Below are 20338 nucleotides of genomic sequence, written 5' to 3'. Positions count from 1 at the left end.
ATTTTGCATAACCATAACAGTTGTGTGGACTTCACACATACATTTCTAAAAGTATTTGCTTCCAGTGATCCATAAACATCATATTTTGCCGTGCGGGCGTAGTGAATGCCGTCCAACTATTATATGGTTGTGTATGTTGAATACATGTACATGTATATTGCGCTCGGAATCGACAGACAAACGTGCAGATATTGGACTAGTGAGGGGACCAGCACCGTTTCTTCTTAACATAGCATGAACTGTTGAATGGGTAAGTGGGGTAACATTCACAGCTCGAGGGTCATTTATTAATCGATCACAGACAGATTTCTATCTCAATTTTATAGGAACCTAAATGAATATTTGTGCATTTAATCAGCTTTTGTAAATTGTTCATGGCTGTGTGGTCCACATCACCAAACTTCGTATATTAATAACATAAAGTAGAATGTTTTGATCACAGCTTCGTATCTCATGCTCATAATTAAGTTATTATCTCATGACAACGATTTTTCTTTCTTAAAAGCTTGTTATATATGTCAAAGTAGTCTCACATACTGATGTGTATGCCCAAACACGAGTCACTATGACGGTTTGTTTGAAAGTCCGTAGGTGAATTTGTCTGTCTGAATTATAAATATTGTGTTCCGTTTGTAAAGAGAGCACTGTACTTAAGAAGAACTTCCACATTTCTCAAGCGATTATTTAATTGAACCTTAATATATGTAGTAACTGCATAGCGATATTTCATGATTAAGAATCCTAATTTTTTAGCAATGTGTCCATCAAATTTTTGAGAAACGAACAATTTCACATTTCTAAAGCGATTAAACAAAATATCAAATATGAATTCAATATTTGTGAGACACAATGTTCTAGCGTAGTGATCAACTTGTTCCCTAATGATGCGCCCTTGAACAATACTGTGGACTTTGCTGCCATTCACGTAAGACCTTTCATGCACATATGCATAAATAACCGTATAATTAAGTTTATGAAAAACAAATGACCTCTATTTTCTGGTTATGTAAGCTGTATGTAGAAAAGAAGTGGGATATTCAGTAATGCAACTTGAATGATTTAAAAGTCTCATATTGTGGTTATGGACACTTTCATGTCGAACAGCAATGTGTATGTACGGCTATCTGCGACCACAGATGTCTCTGTGGACATGGGCTTGTGGAACAGACTTTGCAAGGCAAGTTGCATACCTCGGTTTAGTCGACATTTATCTATATTAAGGTATCTCTCGTAAATCATAGATACACCTGAATTCAATGTTTCAAACGTAATGCCCATGTGCACCGGCACATGTTCAGTAACGTTACACTATGTATAGCATGTTTAAATACCGTTAAAACTCGAGTGCTTGATTATCATTCCCTCTTGACTGTCTTTTTCACGTGTCACATGCAAACGCATAGGAACTAAATTGTGGCTTAAAGCTGTATATAACCAGTAGCATTTTTATAATTTTATAAATGTCAATAAATTGTCATCAAAACGTTTATGAAAAGCATTTCAACCAAAAGCAATACATCATAAATTATCCGCAGCAAATGTGTTAAAGTTCGATAATTCAATATGCACAAAACTACAGTGGTGATAATCATTAAATATCGTATGTTGTATTGTATATTTGGAATCAATTATAAAATATTCTTAACGGTATGCTTGAATAAGGAAACGGTATTAAACACTTATGTTTAATTTTAAAATTACTCCATTATGCACATCTCATATGTGAGGAATATCAAGTACATCGACTGAAAAAAAAATCTATGTGGTTACTTACGTAACAATATGAAGCAAAATCGCCTGTAGATGTTATCAATCCAAGTGAAGCGAGATTCAATACGAACCAAACAATATAAGGGGTAATAATTAAGTTGGTGTATATAAAAACTGTCCACTTCAAGTGTGAACAAAGACGCTTTCAAATTATTGTAAAAATACCACACACAATCAATTGTGAACTCTTTTTTTAGAGACAATTTACATTTAATTCGAAAGTTTGTGTCTGAACCAAATAATAATGATTCCGTTTCTTCAAGGTGTAAGGAAAGTTGGTTGTAAACTTGTTAATAACCTACAAGGTCACATGAAAGAGTCGACGGAATTTCTGATGTGCTTTACCAGTTACCAAAATGCCAGTAATCTTAGTAAAAGGCAACATTTAATGTTTACAACGGCATCCATATCATTCACATAAATTGAAAACAAAAGAGGACCTAGAATACGAACTCTGTATAACACAACATAATTATTATGATACAGGCCTAAAATCAAAGCGTGTCAGATACGCCAACAGCCTGACGGCTATCTGATACATTATAATGCAACCATGAAACAGTATAAGCATGGGGGCTAAGTTTTGTTTAGTAAAATACCGCCATTGACTGAATCGAAAGCCTGATTTAAACAAAAATAATTATCATCCCAAACATCTGGGCTTTGTCCTCATTAAAACGAATATAATCTGATGAGTGGGCAAGACATGTTACCTTGAGAACATTCCTCTAAAACATGATTGGTAATTTTTTACAAGTGTCTTATCATTTTAAAAGCTTTTACTTGAACGAATAATTTCGTTGATCAGTAACAAGTTAAAGAAAGCGTGCATATCATCTTTGCTCATTGCTACAGTAAAAATAATGGATCATTACTTTGTACCATCGAGAAAAGTATTAGTCCCCATGGATTAATAAATCTTTTCATTAAAATCAATGAGTGAACCCCATCCACACTACTCACAAAACAAACAAACGAAAGCACGTAGGCCATTTTTACCAGAATATAATTGAGTCGCGTACTCCGCACAGGCTAATCTGGGACGACACTTAATGCACATGCATTATGCCCAGTTTTCTCAGAACGCGACTCAATTGTATTGGTATTATTCCCGATTCAGATAGCAAGTATTTGACTAACTGATTTATTAATTATGCCATTCTTACAACAATATAAATACAACTAATAATTTATTTATATTGACAAATACGTTTGAATTGTTTCACGTTTATGTGTATAAATATTGACATACCAACGTGTTCATTTGAAACAAAAACATTCATGAACCTTCATTAAACAAAATATATACATGTATTATACATATTATTTATATCATCATACCTGTTCTTGTACCATGGGTAAATCCATATCATTATATCTTAATATTATCTTGATGCCTCAAAAGCGGACAGATCACATACGTTTACGCATGTTAAGATAGATACGTCAAAACTATCTGAGCCACGGGTCCGACGGGCAATAGCTACACCGATATTAAATATCGAATGGGGACAGGAATCTATAACAGCTTGTATAGAGCGTCCCGTGCAGAATTTTCGCTAACTTCATATAAACGAGATATCTAAAACCGTTGCCTTTCTAGCTATAGTGTTGTACGTTTATAGGCATTTCACAAACAAGGCCGAATCAAATACGACGCATTATTATGGGTGGGGCAGATACAAAGAAATAAAGAGCGCATGCAAACAAGTGTGTTACAACTGTTCATTAAAAAAGAAATGAGTGCAAATAAAGAAGTATGTATTAAAAAGCCATACATTCAAACAAAAATGATGCGACGTAAACGGTATCTCGGTACAACTAAACGAATGACTTGGTGCACTCAGATAAATAGGATGGAACTATAACGTGAACGTCATATTCGATGTTGCATAATACCGTATCGGTAGGCATGCATATTCAAATATCAAGCCCAAATGCACATTCTCACATTAATAAATAAAACACGCTATTCATTCAAATACCAGTGAATCAATATTACAGTCATACATGCAAATGTTTTAAAATAAATGCGAAAATATGACAGGAACACATCGCAACAATACATGTATTTGTCCGGAGCATTACTTTCTCTGAAATGTATTGGTTTTAAAATACTTATGTTATCAAATGATAAGACGGGGTGTCGCATGCAAGAACCAGGCTCTTAGGTTCAAGGTCAAGGTCACAATTAAAGTTAGAATTGGTGTAATGTTTACGTTTAACTTTGTCCGGAATGGAAAAATGTACACATAACTTCATAAGTGATAATACTTTTGAAATGAAATGTCGCGAGAAAGAATCAAAGTTTAAGACAAAACTCGCAATTAAAGGTAAAAGGTCAATGTTTGTTTTTTTCAATATCATGGGATGATGGATTTTAATATTACTCACCATCAAAGATCAGCATGAACTGTATGTCCAAGATCAAGGTCACAAGTCAAGGTCAAATGTCAAATTTAGGTAATTTCATCAGCATGGCTGGATTTTGTTATAACATAACATAAGTGATAACCATGGTGAGACGGAGTTTCGCGCATAAGAAACGAGTGTTTTGGTCCAAGGTCAATATCACAATTAAATGTCAAAGGTCACATTTAGGAGATATGTTTGTACTTGGAAACTTTTCTGGGGCACAACTTTGTTCAGTATGAATAAAATTTCAAGTAATTTGGCAGAAGTGATGAACATGATCATAGGATCTCAAGTCGATGTCAGTCCGAATTTAATGGTTGATGGTCAAATGTAAGTGCTTTAACATCATATATAATTTATCATACAACCTCCAATAAGTAATCATACTGAGACTGTGACGCGCAAGAACATTGTTCCTAGTTCCGAGGTTCAGTATAGAACAATGTCCCTAGTTCTGAGGTCCAGTATAGAACAAAGTCCTTAGTTCTGAGGTCCAGTATAGAACAATGTCCCTAGTTCTGAGGTCCAATATAGAACAATGTCCCTAGTTCTGAGGTCCAGTATAGGAAATTCAATTCCAATCGTAAAATTTGGGAATCGGTCGTTGAGACTCTCTCAGGAGCATAGCCTGGGTCAGCATCGATGGGTGTCAAAATAATTCGGAAAAGGGATCAGCATACTGAGACGGAATGTCACGCGTAAGTACCAACATAACAAAGCCCGGTTAAAGGTCCAAATATATCAATTGTGTACGCATTAATTTTGTTAATATAACACATATTATCATCACAAGGTTAAGACTTATACATTTTCAAAATATATGTGATGTATACTTATTATTTAATAATGTTAAAAAATCATATAATGAAATGAGATTGACAATGTGTTAAATGCACAACGTGAAAGAACACAGCACTGAATAGCTTAAAGGGATCTTTTCACGATTTGGTAAATTGACAAAATTGAAAAAAGTTGTTTCAGATTCGCAAATTTTCGTTTTAGTTATGATATTTGTGAGGAAACAGTAATACTGAACATTTACCATGGTCTAATATAGCCATTATATGCATCTTTTGAAGATTTTAAAGCCTAAAAATTATAAAGCGTTGCAACGCGAAACGATTGAATAATTTGGAGAGTTCTGTTTTTGTCGTTAAATTTTGTGAAACTACGAAGATTGCTTATATAAGGTATAAAATACGTCAAGTAAGTGTACTCGTCGGAATAGCTCAGTAGGCTAAAGCGTTTTTACTTCAGGACTCTGGCAGGACTCCAGGGGTCACTGGTTCGAAACCTGGTCCGGGCAATGTTCTTTTCCTTTTTTAAATTTTATTCTTGATTTTTTACTGGAGCTTTTACGATCCAATGTTTACATTTATCGATATAAAGCATTTAATGAATAAGTAAAAAAATGCCAAAATCTGTGAAAAGGCACCTTTAAACTACTATTGTTAAAACTCAATTAAATGCAACCATCATCGGGGTATTATGGCTATCGATTTATTTATCACATTTCAAAGTAAAAAAAATATACCTACAATTAGAACTCATAAAGGATAACTCAATACATCGTGCGACCGATGACATATGGGCTAAAACTAAACAGAGAAGAAGACATAATTTTACTGTAAAAATCAAACAGTAATTACACCCTTATTTTGATGTCTTCGTCTTGTACGATCATTACAAGTAAATGTCTTAATAACGAAAGATCGCTATCACGTGACCGTAGTATTAATCATGTCAGATTAATTGTTAGTGAACTATCTGCGTCAGAAATACATGCAAACAACGTGCATGTCTTGCCAAGTACGCTTGTATTCAGTATGTGTGAAAGAATAAATCCCGTCCTTATAATAGTAGTACACTGACATGTTATTGTTGATCGGCTACAGTGTGTTCTACATTCCTTTTCATAAGCTTTAATGACACAGCGGCGACGTATCTTCGTTCCAATAGTTGGTGTCAAGATGTATAGTTCCGTAAAAATGTACGCATGCGATATTATTTAAATACCGCTAAACATAAATATAACAAACAAAGGTTCGCAGCCATTTATGAGCCAACACATCATTTTGTGGAGGAAAAATTTTGATATCTTTTATAGAATCATGTCGTCAAAAAGCAGAACGCTATTTTCATCAATTCTAAAACGTCTTGACTTCTCCATAAAAGAAACACGTGGCCTGCTTGTACAGAAATGTCAGGGTTCGTGATAATGCATAATAAGGCAAAATATATATACACACAATGTGTATTCACATGGATTCGAACCCGAGACATTTAACGCATGATGGTAGTTTTACGATATGTCGGTGATGCACGTTTTTGTTAAATTACCGAAGAAAACGCGTTAGAAACGATATATTATTTTCCGATTTCAATTAATTATCATCAAAAAGCGAATTTATATTTGCATTATTGCATTAGTCAATACATAATAATAATAATAATAATAATAATAACTTTATTTCATGAAGAATTCACATTAAGAAATAATTTCTTTTTTACAATGTGGTCTTCAGTAACAAAACACAAGTATACATATTGAAACATGCATACGAACATACAACAGAAAAAAGAAAATTAACTATACAGTTAAATGTTTTATCCCACTTTAACAGCGAATTCGGTTGATTCAAGTCCCGTTGATTAAATATCATCTATAATCAACGGCAGGAAATGACGTCAATATTTCGACGAAATGACGGCATAAATCCATCGAAATTATCCAGTCAAACTAATTCTGCTTAAATTAAAAAAAAAGGTTTACTAAATTAAAAGTGGGATAAATATAATAATAGATTAGTGTTGATTATAGATCAGGTCCATCATGCTCGGCACGAAAACGAAAAAGCACTCGCCAAGGCTCGTGCTTTTTGTTTTCTAAGCCTCGCATGAAAAACCTGATCTATAATCAAAACCAACCCATTATTCTCTATATAATGACTTCCTTATCAATTCCGACGACGAAGATGACGACGACGATGATAATGATGACTATGATGAGTATGATAATACAAAATATGCAAAATCTGATACAAAAATCAATCTTACAAAAATCAATCTTTCAAAATAAATCACATCAGACACATCACAACAAAGTATTTACATAGAAAAATTTAAAAACAAAATGAGCATATATATATCAATGATTTGTTTGTAGGTATTTTTTTAAATTTATTTTGAACGTAGTATTTGAAGACACTTGTATGATGCTTATTGGAATTAAATTCCATATGGTTCGTGACCGAAACAAAAACGCTCGTTTTCCATAATTTGTTTTAAATGGAATAGATGATATATCAGTGTGTGTGATGGATCTAAGAGCGTACACATTGTTATTTGAGATATGAATAACATTATTGAAATAAGAGGGCATTGCGCCTATAACAAACTTATGAACAATAGATCCAATTAGGTAAGTACATCTGTTATTGAATGCCAACCAACCTAGTTCTTTGAATAAGGGAGCTGAAGGAGTTGAATATGGTTCGTTCAGTATTATTTTAGCAGCTCGTTTTTGTATCGAATGTATTTTACGTAAATGTGACTGTGTTGCTGAACACCACAATGCGCAACAATAATCCATAGTCGTTAATATATATGAGTTGTAAAATAGTGTGTTTGTTTCATAGTTAATAAAACAGTTTATTCGTTTTAATAAGGCCAGTTTAAAGTTAAGTTTACGACTTACACTGTTTATTGCCATGTAAGATGCTCATCAATCGTAACTCCTAGTAAATTAAATTCTTTGGTTTGTTCAAGGATAATGCCATTAATATTAAGTCTAAGATTGTCAGTAGAACTACGAGCTTTTGATAAAAGCATACATTTAGTTTTGTTTGGATGAATTGACATGTTATTAAAGGAACACCATGTTGCTATACTGTCCAAATCGTTTTGCAAATGTAATTGTATATTATAAATGTTATAATCCGATATGTGTAATGTTGAATCGTCTGCGTAAAGATCAATTGTTGAGTTTTTTACGAAGGATGGGATGTCATTAATGTAAATAAGAAATACAATTGGCCCAAGTATAGAGCCTTGTGGTACACCGGTTTTGATATATTGAAACGACGATTTTCTGGAACCTATTTTAATACACTGTCTTCTATTAGAAAGATAAGATTTCATCAAAGCAAGAGCATTGTCAGAAAAATGGTACATGCTGAGTTTTTCAAGTAAAATGTCATGATCTACTAAATCGAATGCTTTCCTGAGATCCAGGAAAATTGATCCAACCATGCGACCAGAATCAATATACTGTAACCAAGAATCTACAAGGCGAATCAAAGATGTTTGACAGGAATGCTTTTTGCGGAAACCAGATTGGTAACTGTGGAGTAGTTCATGCTTTTCAAGATATGATTTTAGGTGATTTGTGATGTGTCTCTCAAATATCTTCGAAATTGTTGGGAGAATAGAAATTGGTCTATAATTGTTAAGATCACTTTTATCTGCACCTTTATGTATTGGCAAAACATATGCATATTTAAGCTGGTCAGGAAAAATTCCAGCATTTATACAGGCATTAATAATAGAAGTAATCGGACCTACAATGGTATCCCCACAATATTTGAGAATTTTAGCGCCAATATTGTCTATTCCGGCAGCTTTAGATATTTTGAGAGAGTCTATTATTTTCGGAACGTCATATATCGTAATCTGAGATATGTCAAATACATAAATTCCTATTTTGTTTTGTCTAAAAATGTTTTGAAAGTTTGATAAAAATGTTTGGGTCATATTGTTTTTTCGAAACTATATGGGAAATGTTGATGAAATGATTGTTAAACTCTTCTAAAATATCTTCAACATTTTCAATATCTTTATTATTTATCCTTATTTTTGTTGGGAGATTTAGTGAAGTTTGTGGTTTTGTTAAAGCATTAAGAGTATTCCATAGATGCTGAACTGATGCATTTTCCTTCACCGATTGGTTATAAAACTGCCTTTTACTTTTTCTTATTAGGAATGTTACACGATTTCGCTGTTCCTTGTATTCATCTATTTTATGTTGCTTTTTTAACCAATCGCGAATTTTGATTTCTTGTCTTATTTCTGCTGTAAACCAACTGGGTAGACGATCAAATTTTATTCGTTTTGTTTTTAATGGTGCGTGAACGTTTAGCGCTTCATTAATTTTCTTTAGTAAATAACTAAGTGAAGTATTTGGATCTGCTATTGTTTCAACATGTTCTACATTTGACATTAACAAATAATTTTGAAAGTTTGATTCATTGAAATTTTTGAATTGCCTATATTACTTTGATAAATGCGTGTTTTTAGATAGTTTATAACGTGTCTTTCGAGTGAAACACACTGGAAAGTGGTCACTTATACTATAGGACGATACAAACATTTCCATGATTCGATCCGGACGATTAGTATACAAATGATCAATTATAGTGTTAAATGTTTTTGTTATTCGTGTTGGTTGCCTGACCATTTGTTGGAGTCCATTTGCCATCACAAAAGAAGACCATTTATTATTACTGAACACATCTTTGTCAGAAAGAAAATTTATGTTAAAATCTCCTAATATATAAAATTCTGTATCCAATAAGTTATTAGCGTTTTTAAAATTAGATTCATATGTCGATATCCATTCAATTGTAGAATCCGGTGGTCTGTATACAAAGTTTATTAAGAATGATTTTGTTTGAGAAAACATTATTTCAATCCAAACTGATTCTAAAAAATTTACGTTTAAGTCCAATCTATGTTGGAAAGGTATGTTATCTTTAATATAAATTAATATGCCTCCACCCTTTCGATTGTTTCTGTCACGGCGAATAATATTATAATTTGGAATTTGTATATCATTTTCTAATATTTCAGCATATAAAAATGTTTCAATAAGTCCTTATATGTGAATATCCGAATTATAAAGTACATATTTGATTTCGTCAATCTTTGGTAATATGTGATGAATGTTTAAACAAACAGCATATAATCCTCTATTAGTGAAATTAAAATCCAAAGTTGATTCTGTAATAATACTACACTTTTCATTAGAAAAACAATTATCTTTTTCAATGGTAGTGCTTCTTTCTAATAGAGAATTTTTATCATTAATATTTGATACTAAGTAGACAGCTTCATTTGATACAATCGTATTTAAAGTTCTAGTGTCAGAATCACATTTGCATACACAATTATTTCATTCTATACATAAGTTATTTAAAACATCAAATTTATTATAATTAACAGTACCGCTCTCAGGATTTGAAATGTGTGATGGCCTGATGCGAATGTCCTATGCAGCATGTTGTTCAGCTGGGGCCTTGCTCTGACGGTGATATCGTCCGTATAACAACGAGTTGCTATGTTAACTGTCCGATCGACGCCATTTCCGGTAGCAGTCATTTGTGTCGTGATTATTCAAGCCACACACATTGCAATATGCTTTTGGTGGCATTCATCGTCCCTGAAGAGAGTCAAATCGTCGTTGATCAGTTGCCATGCTGTTTCCGGCAACTTGACCTGGTGCAAGATCTTTGTATCCGGTTTGCGTCTGAAAACTGCTTCTTCCGTCACGTGAATAGCCATTCCTTGAGCCTCGTCCAGATGCGTATTTTTTGTAGCCATAACTTCCGGTTTGCAACTTATAGTTACGTAAATCGCCGTTTCTCGGACTGCCTCGGTCAGGAGCATAACTTACGTATCCATTACTTCCGGATTGAGTGGAATGAGAGGTTACGCTACGATTAGCTTGTCGATCTTGTTGCACGCACGTCTTCTGTTTAATGATGTTCACGGCTTTGTTTATGTTAGCCACTAGCGTACTGCAGCCTCTAGCGTGCAGATGTATCCCATCTCTGACATACAAATGTTGAGCCATGTTTCCTTTTCCATAAATAAATGATGTATACACTTCAATAGTTTGAGCATCTGTTTCTTCGCATATTTGTTTAATTATGTTATTCAGCGGAACTACATCTGCATCTCGTCTTGGGGCAACTGTGCACAAGTATACAGTGCAGTTATGTCCATTAAATTCATGTAGCAGTTGCTTTATCTCACGGTATGCTTTTTTGCGTCGCCTCCTTCCGCCATGTCATTCCCACCAATATATATAATAACATTTTTGTACTTTGTAATGTCCCATGAATCCAGTGTCAAACGAATGTCTTTAATTTTCCGTCCTGGTAGAGTCTTAATGTGTGTATTTTTATTCAATCCACGCCTGTTAATACCCTTTAGAATTGAGTCACGTATTATTAGAGTTGTATCTGTGTATACCGTGTCCACAATATCAGTATTTACTTAGAGTATTTGTTCCGTTGGGGACTGTTCGCTTTCTTTTCTTTCATGTCCGCTTCCGTTATTATTACTTTTTTCCAATTGAGGTGTTTCCGTTGTGGCTCTTTCACTGCTTCCGTTATCATTACTTTTTTCCGATTGAGGTGTTTCCGTTGTAGCTCTTTCACTGCGTTCATTTTGTAACAACCGTTCCGCCATATTCGCTGTAGATGGGATTATCTTCTTTATATTATCATGCACTGATTGTAATTTCCTGTGAAGTGCGTCGTTGGCTTGTTTCATGCTTTTACTGAGTATATCCGTACTCTGACTAATTGTTTCTACTTTATCTGTTGATTGCTGGTTAGCTAAAGAGATTGCATGTTTAACACTTGCGATTTCATCTCTTAATTGTGAAAGTTGCAGTGTAGTATCCTGTTGAAAATTGTTTAATCGGAATTTTGTATCTATCAGTATTTCATTCATGATCTTCATTTCCTTTAGAATGGCATTTTCTACCGCTTCTGTTTGGGTGGCGCAATCAATATCAAAACTTGTGTCACTTTTTGCTTCTAATTCAGTCTCTGTAACTTTAGTTAATTCATCTTTAGCTTGTGTCTCTATCTCGATATCCGTGACCGCTTCATTCTCTACTATTCGGGAGTCATTGCTTACTACTCGGGAGGCATTCTCTTCTGTTCGGGAGTCCTGTTCAATACTGCTGTTTAGAAGCGTGTCAGATTTATCAACTCCATACGTTACGGACATTTTCGGTGAGGAGCGCTCGGGATGTTTACGCCCCAAGTATGACAGTACTTGCTGTTTCATGTATTCATTTAATTCACATATCGATTTATTATTTGACTGAATTTCAGTTTTCATTATTTGGAGAATGTTTGGAAGGTCTGTGTCAAAGAAGTGAGCCACGTTTCTGCCATTTACCAAGCATGATGAAGTCGTGTGGTACATGTTCAACGTGTACAAGTGGTTATTCTCAACCGCGACTTTATAACTAAGCTCCACTACATTTGATTTTCTGTCATTTGCTGATTTACATAAGTACTTATAATTAAGTGAATTGTCTGGAAAATACTTTTTGCTAACAAATTTTAACAGTTCATAAGTACCTGTGTTTAGTACAAGTTTTGTTCCTCCGTTTGTTTCTACAATCTCTAGCGGTTCCTTTTCAGTAGATCTGAATTTCTTCATCATTTTTACATTTTCGTTCAAACTGTAAGCTCGCACTTCAACATCTTCTTGTTCGCCCTCGCCGGAATCGATTTTCACTGACGCATGTTCATAATTATTTATTTTACTTTCTTTCTCTTCCATTTTTAGTTTTTTTCTCAACAGGCGAGCTTCGTTAATGTCAAATATTTTGATTTTTGAAAAAACTTCCGGTTGATCTTGCGTGAACGCTGAATCTTCGTTGTCCATTTTGGCCGTCAACAATAACTGACGAAAATATTTTCAACATGTACATGTAGAGAATTTTTCAAACTTTGTTCTACACTATTTTTGTTTAAATTAGTTTACTTATTACCGAAATATTAATTATTTCCCATTTTTTAACTGACCGTCTTTTTTAAAACTTTTATTTACATGTAGTAATATTTTGCTTGTTTGAACATATATTCAGATATATTTTCGTTAAAAGACATTTAAAGCAACGTGATTACACAACTTATCGATCTCCTGTTCGGCCAATAATTTTAATATTCAATTAACTTCGACTTGCTCGCTACATGTCACTTGGTGTTTCGTCTACACATGTACACCATTTGAAGTTTTTAACGCTTCATCTGGTTGGTTTTTTCAATACCCATCATTGTGTTGGCCAATGATATGGCGTTTTACAACCGAGCATTCGGTCGACAAACAATAGCAGCAAAACACATACATGTAGTGAGAAAGTTGAAGTTAATTGAATATTTTAGTTATTAGCCGAACTGGAGATCGATAAGTTGTGTAATCACGTTGCATTTTATGTCTTTAACGAATCCAGTTGCATGAGGTCGGCAACTGCATGGAAAAATGTGTGTTCTCGATGAAAACGGTCACGTCCAGTATTCCACAATCTTTCAGCAATAGGCATATAGTGCGTTTCATACCTTGTGTATACATAATACCTATACGAGGGGTATTTTTTCAAACTGTGTATTTGTGTCAATATTCGTTGTTCAAAAGTCAAACCAGACACAATAGGTGTACATTTAACAATCTGAAACCCCTAGGGTAAGCTCGGGGTGGGGGGGGGGGGGGGAGGGGGGTAGGGTCCGGGAGGGGGGTAGGGTCCGGGAGGGGGGGGGGGGCAAATTTATGATACTGCTGCCTGTGAATAAAATCAAGCTGTTGTCAAGAGAGTGGATTGAAATATTCATTGCCTTTATCCCTGCATGCATGAGGAAACTGGTGCTTATTCAATTCCCCATTTATCGTCGTCGAAGGCTGGAGTTATTAACAAAGTTCATAATAACTTCATTGAATCCACTAAGAAGAACTCAAAGAAGACTAAGGGAAGTATCTATGCGTGAACCAGTTTATGGATAAACACATAACAAGGCTTGAACTACACGTGTTAATACACGATTTCACCCGTTCAAGCCCTCCTTTAGTAAAGTTTCTGCACCCCGCCAGAGGGCATTATAGATTGAGTTTATGCAATAATTATCAAAAATAAATAGGTCACTATCTTTTTTATTGCGCTGTTCACGTGTCGCATACACAAAAATAAAAAAAGTTCTTGAGAAGTTGATCATTATTGTTTCATTTATAACAATAGAAGTTAAAAGAAGAATTAACCAAATTAGAATTTAAATGAATCTTCATTCATCCAAAAATATGCAAATAGGATTGCTATTATCAATAGGTATTAGTGAAATACCTGTTCTTGTACCTGGGATAATTCCATATCATACGATCTCGATGTTATCCTGATACTTTACAAATAGATTAAGCACATACACTGCTTTACACTGCTCGTTCACCTAGAAAGGACACTATCTTAGCCGCGGATCCGAGGGCAAAAGAGACAGCTTTTAAACTATACGTAAACATACAGAGCTATATAAATCGGGAGAAAAGAGCAATAAGCAGCCACAGAGCCTTGGTGCAAGTAAATTAATACGACGGAACAAAAGGAATGCATCCTAATCTGTGTTGAAAATCAATTACCGGTTTGCATGCTAATGTCAAATATCATATTTTAGATTCACGTTATCCAAATTATTTACGAACAGTTCCACAAACAAGTAACTTTATGAACCCGAGAAACTATATTTTAAGCGTAAATATATAATTTATGCATATTTAGTGTGTAAAACAAACTTACAATTTTTACAGCAACATTAGACCTTAAAATTAATACGATATGTTTTGAATTTTATAAGTAAAAACCAAAAAGCAGTTATATTTATTCGACTCAAACGAAATACCAACGATAAAACTGCGAATTACAGTTGCAGATTGGTATCATTGGTCGCATATGCCATATGACTCATTATCGCATGACGTGGCCCATTTCCCACCAAATAGTTAGTAAGATTGCGAAGTTGTATTCTATTGAATTATTGTTCAACGTGACCAGTAGTAAACATCCTAAACATGGGTCATTTGGGCAGTTGGTCATACCGTGACAGGTTTAAATAAATTAAAACCGTATATCAGTGAGCAACTGCACAGAGAGGTCAGCATCAAATGTTTCACACAGATTTGTGCCGAAGAGTAAATCATATATTTATGAAATAATCGTTTTCTATACATACACGTATTTTTCGATTGCATTAGATTTCTACCATCCCCGCTAATAATCCAGAAAACGCCATTTCCTTTAAAGATATGCACGTGCAGGGTCAAATAGGTAATGGCGTCAATAAATGCGCGTGAAGGCCAATGATTTCTTGAGAAAGGAGCGCTTCCAACAAAAATAGTTTACACTCCATCCAAAAACGGAAATAGAACGAGCGATACGACATTCGACGGATGTAGTTTTTCGTGATCATAACCATAAATATGTGAACTAAGCCGACTAAATGTCTCGTGAAAGACAACTTACTCTGGCATGCATACATTATATGTTGAATGATACTTCTACAGTTTTGCGGAAAACAAGTATCGGCTGCTCCGTCCCGCATTTCCATACGAGTCAATTCAAACGCTCGTGCCGTCGGGGATTTTGCTAGACATCATTTGTTATAATGGACATGTTGGGATATAATTATGCCAAGAAATGGTCAAGAAACCTATTCCCTTCAATGAAGATAATAACGCATTCAAAATACACAATGTCGCGCCCTTTATTATTTACATTATATTATACCGGATAACCAGCACCAGGTAAGCGAAGTAGACACGTGAAGATTTTCATATGATTTTTTGATGTATGTATTATTGTCTTTTAAATCATTTTTACATGAATGGGACTTGTTAACAGAATTTCGTAATTTTCACATTTTAACCACGTCGCCTCGCAGGCTATTAACTTTGGATGGTAGTTTAACGTTCTGAAGGTGTCGCTAGTTTTTCTAAATTATAGAAGAAAACGCATTCGAAACGCATCATTTTTCCGATTTTGATTGATAAATATCAATAAACCAATTAATACTTTCAACATTTTATTAGTAAGGGGTGAGATTTCGCTTGTTTAATTATATATATTTGTTTTTAAATCTTTGTCTTTTTTTCTTAATTTTCATATCTGGCCAACTGAAAACAAAAGCTTTTAATGTCAAAGATAGCGAACAAGTCACATATGAACGGTTGTATATTTATATATGTACGGTAGAACCACGAATAATAACCAAAAAAACATATCAGTAGCGATTGATCGTGAAAATGAGAGAAGAATTTGTTGATTCCTTAAGTTTCACTAAAGGTTTTGGCATTGTTTCGCAATCAACAAAGTCCATGAAATCCTTGCAATCGTAAACGAATCTACCATTGCGTAAATCATTTTTAATAGGCGCAATAAATGATATCTCGATATCCCATATTTATAATTTAGGCAACAACAAAATTATATGAATTTCACAAGGACACATGATTGAAAAAAACTTTACGTTTACAAGTATTTCATTAGGATTTGATAAATTCTAAAATCCGCCTACTTGCGAAAAACGATTGGGAAAACTGAATAGCGCAAAATCAGTATAATATGCCGAAATCGGAATGTTCTGGAAATTGCTCAAGATACGTGCATACTTATGATATTATGCAAGCTGCAATAACACTCCAGAAACATTGAATTGCTCTACTTCAACACGTGCTTGAAAACTTGAAAGCCACGCACCGTTTAACTGCCGTTTATCTTTATAAAGTCGCAGGTGTCAAAGTTTATCTTACTTGTCTTACCTGAAGATATACAGTGTAAATATTGCATTATTTATATTTTACTATCTCTCGTTAAAGTCATTGAGAACTATATTACATCAGTTTTTCATTAATCAATAAAATAAATTGATCATTATCTATTTGATTGCACTGTCCATGTGTCGCAAACGAAATAAATAAGAAAAAATGCTTTAACTGGCAATATATACGCACACTCATTTGTTTCTCAATTTTTATAGGTTGTTGTGACTTTGATAAATGTGCAATATGCTACGGTCTATATACGGCATGACAATTAAATCCAAATCATATTCGTCGTAAATTATGAATGACAGAGTTAACGAAAAAAAATATATATAAGTCAATGTAGGTAAGTTAAAGCTAAAAAAAGTATTAACTTGCATCTCTTGTTTTTCTAATATCCGCCGTATAGAAATTATTTCATAAACATAATAACTGATTTATATAAAGAGAGCAATGTCATGATATCTTCGTACACATACCATTGAGATAAGATGGTGTTCCCGTTGATCCTCTCTACACTAATTGCAACAAGGAATACATACAAAAACTTTGCTGTGTATCAACCGCCAACAACGTCCGTAAAATGTCAAACTTTTATTGACCGTCCTAATTATATCAATACCCAAATCGTTAGGTAAACTATTTCGATTGTACTGTTTACACCGATGGTGATACGTACGTTATTCAAACAACGTTGCTCATTTTGTTAAAGTAAGATTGAAAAGACAGTCATTTGAATATTTTTAAGCTGCATTGATGAAGGAAAGTAGTCCTACTTGCACACAAATTGTTTCAACCTTACAACTCTATATACGCGTGAATTTGTTATATAAATGGATAAACATATATTATGTATTTTCGTAGTTTTTTTTTCAAACACTAGCGTGCGATCCAAGGCGGTGGTCGCAGGTGATACATTGAAAGTAAAAATGACATATCCGCCTTAAGTGCGCCCTATTTGAAATTTGTATTTGTTATTTACACGATGCTTTGCCAATTTTGCTGACGAGCTAACATACAAGTCTCCTACTTTACTGAGTTTCCTACTTAAAACAAGAGCTTGTCACAGTAGTGCTAAATCCCCGCCGAAATGTGTTTGCTTGTATGACAACATTTGTTACAGAGTGTAGAATAATATTTGTAAAACATGGAACCTGTGTCATCTGTTTATATTTCAAGGATCAATTAATTATATAGTGTTGGAATTATGATGACGAGAATTAAATATATGGACACGAAAGAAAGGGAGGTAATTAAAAAAGAAGACTATAAACAGTTACTGTTCTTGATCACTGTATTTTTTATACTCATCTATTCATTTTTTGTGAATACGTTAGTGTTCAAATTAAAATATTATTGTAAAATTAGATAAAGGGAGATATTAAAATTGAAAAGCTAAAATATATACTATGAAATTAAATTAAAGATCATTTAAAAATATAAATAAATACAATATTTAAAAAAATAAAAATAAAAAATAAATAAATAAAGGGAGATAATTAAAAAAACTACGGCCAAAAGAGTTATGGTTCTCATACACTGCACGTCTTCTAGTTGCAATCTATTTTCATTTTAAGTTTCAAGTAAATCCCTTCAGTAGATTTAGAGTTATGCTCCGGACAAAAATGTACTATGAAATTATATAAAAGGGAAGATAATTCAAAAACTAAGATAGATAGAGTTATGGTTCTTGGTCACTGCACTTTTCCTACTCGCCACCTGTTTATATTTCAAGTTATAAGTAAATCCTTTCATTAGATTTGGAGTTATGCTCCGGACAAATTTACGGACGGGAAGACGGACGCACAGACGCACAGATGCACAGATGCACAGACGCACAGACGGACAGGACCAATTACTATATCCCCTCCGAAAAAAAATTCGGCGGGGATAATAATACGTTTGTTTACCACAGTACACATTGCCAATCAATTATAATATGTGGACATAAATAGTAGAATTATGACGATTCGTAACGAAAAAAAAACATCCACTTTTTTATTCTATCTTTTGTTTTTGTAAATATGTGCAATTTATAATTGTCAATTGTTTACATATCACACACCTGATCGAAAGCCATCGATAAACAACGAACTTGTAAGTTTATTGCGTTGTATTTGACAAATTACGTTCAATTGATTTGGACTTTTGTGTAATTATTAGTCATCAATGAATTATTAAACGATTATGCGAAATAAATTATTAAAAGAATAAACATACTAAAAACATGTTAAATGTGACAACGTGCGTCATTGTATATGGTAACTTGGTTTATATACACGCATATTCAGCAATGCATGCTTTTAGCTAAATACATTCGTATTATTAATACATTTACGCCATGAGATATGGTTTGGCCGCATATCATACATATTATAAGCGTTATTTACATTAAAAATCGTGAACAATTGTATGGAAATTCTTTCCGGTCAATCTAGTTTAACACTCGCTTATTCAAACTCGATAAAAATATTAACAAAAAGCCTGGTGTTTATATCTTTAAAAATAAATATGTATTTGAGATTATGATCACGATTGTGTCATGTATAACAATTAAAATAGAAACATGTATTACCCAAACCAAAATATGTATGCATCAAAATTTAACCAAATACATGCATACATAATTGATTGTACATTTATCTTTATTAAATATAATTAGTATACCTGTTCTTGCACCTGGGGTATATCCATATCATAAGATCGCCATGTTATTCTGTTATCTTACATGTAAATGTCGCACTTCTACCCGTTACTACTTTACACTGCTCGAACACATAGATAGGACAATGTCATATCCACAGATCCAACGGTCAATAGTTATACAGATATAACATATCAAATGGGACTTGCCTCTATTATAACTTCGAAGAGAGAGAGAGAGAGAAAGCGTCCCTTAGAGAAAACACGCGAATTTCATATAAATGAGGTCTCTAAGTGTGATGATGCAGTAAACTTATTCAAAACAGTTTTAGAGATTAATAGACTTTCCGCGCACAGTGCTGAATCTAGTGTCAGACGTTAAAACGCGCGCGACGAACACACACAAATAAAGTGCATGCAAACATGGTGCAAAAGGTATGCAATTTAAGACGTACAGTGCACACATCTACGCGCACAAACAATTGTGGCGACAAAAAAACGTGCAATTAAAAAAAACGTGCGCATAAACTAAAAGTATTCAAGAGGTGGTATATAAATCGAGAGACAAAAAACGTAAAGCAAACACACAGCTGTACATGCATGCTATAATAATATAGTATCAATCATAGAATGCATGTTTAACCAATTATTTACGAACAAACAACACGTAAACTTATTGTGCCGAGAATTTGTGTTTCATTATAAAATAAATATGCGACATTGAGTGTTGAAAATAAACTTATACGAAAACATCAGACTGTTAAATTAATATATCTTTTGAAGGTAACAACAAGTAACAACCAAAAAAGCAATTATATTTATTAATAGTTTTTGCATTTAATTGCCTCAAACGAAACATCAACGATAAAGCTGCACATAACATTTGCATATGTTAATAAATGTCGAT

General features: G+C 33.7%; 1 protein-coding gene across 1 annotated transcript in view; it reads right to left on the bottom strand.

Moving 5' to 3' along the window:
* The window catches only part of LOC127876683 (cGMP-dependent 3',5'-cyclic phosphodiesterase-like), a 245295-nt gene extending 225500 nt beyond the window's left edge, over positions 1 to 19795 (bottom strand). The window contains exon 1 of the mRNA XM_052422071.1: positions 19456 to 19795. Within this exon, the coding sequence (XP_052278031.1) occupies positions 19456 to 19482 (27 nt within the window). The 5' untranslated portion in view covers positions 19483 to 19795. The remainder of the gene's footprint in view (positions 1 to 19455) is intronic.
* Positions 19796 to 20338: the final 543 nt, after the last annotated feature.

The sequence above is a fragment of the Dreissena polymorpha genome, chromosome 4, assembly GCF_020536995.1.
Source record: "Dreissena polymorpha isolate Duluth1 chromosome 4, UMN_Dpol_1.0, whole genome shotgun sequence".
NCBI classification, from domain to species: domain Eukaryota; kingdom Metazoa; phylum Mollusca; class Bivalvia; order Myida; family Dreissenidae; genus Dreissena; species Dreissena polymorpha.
The sequence above is the reverse complement of the archived record's forward strand: the minus strand, read 5'-3'. Positions and strand labels throughout refer to the sequence as shown.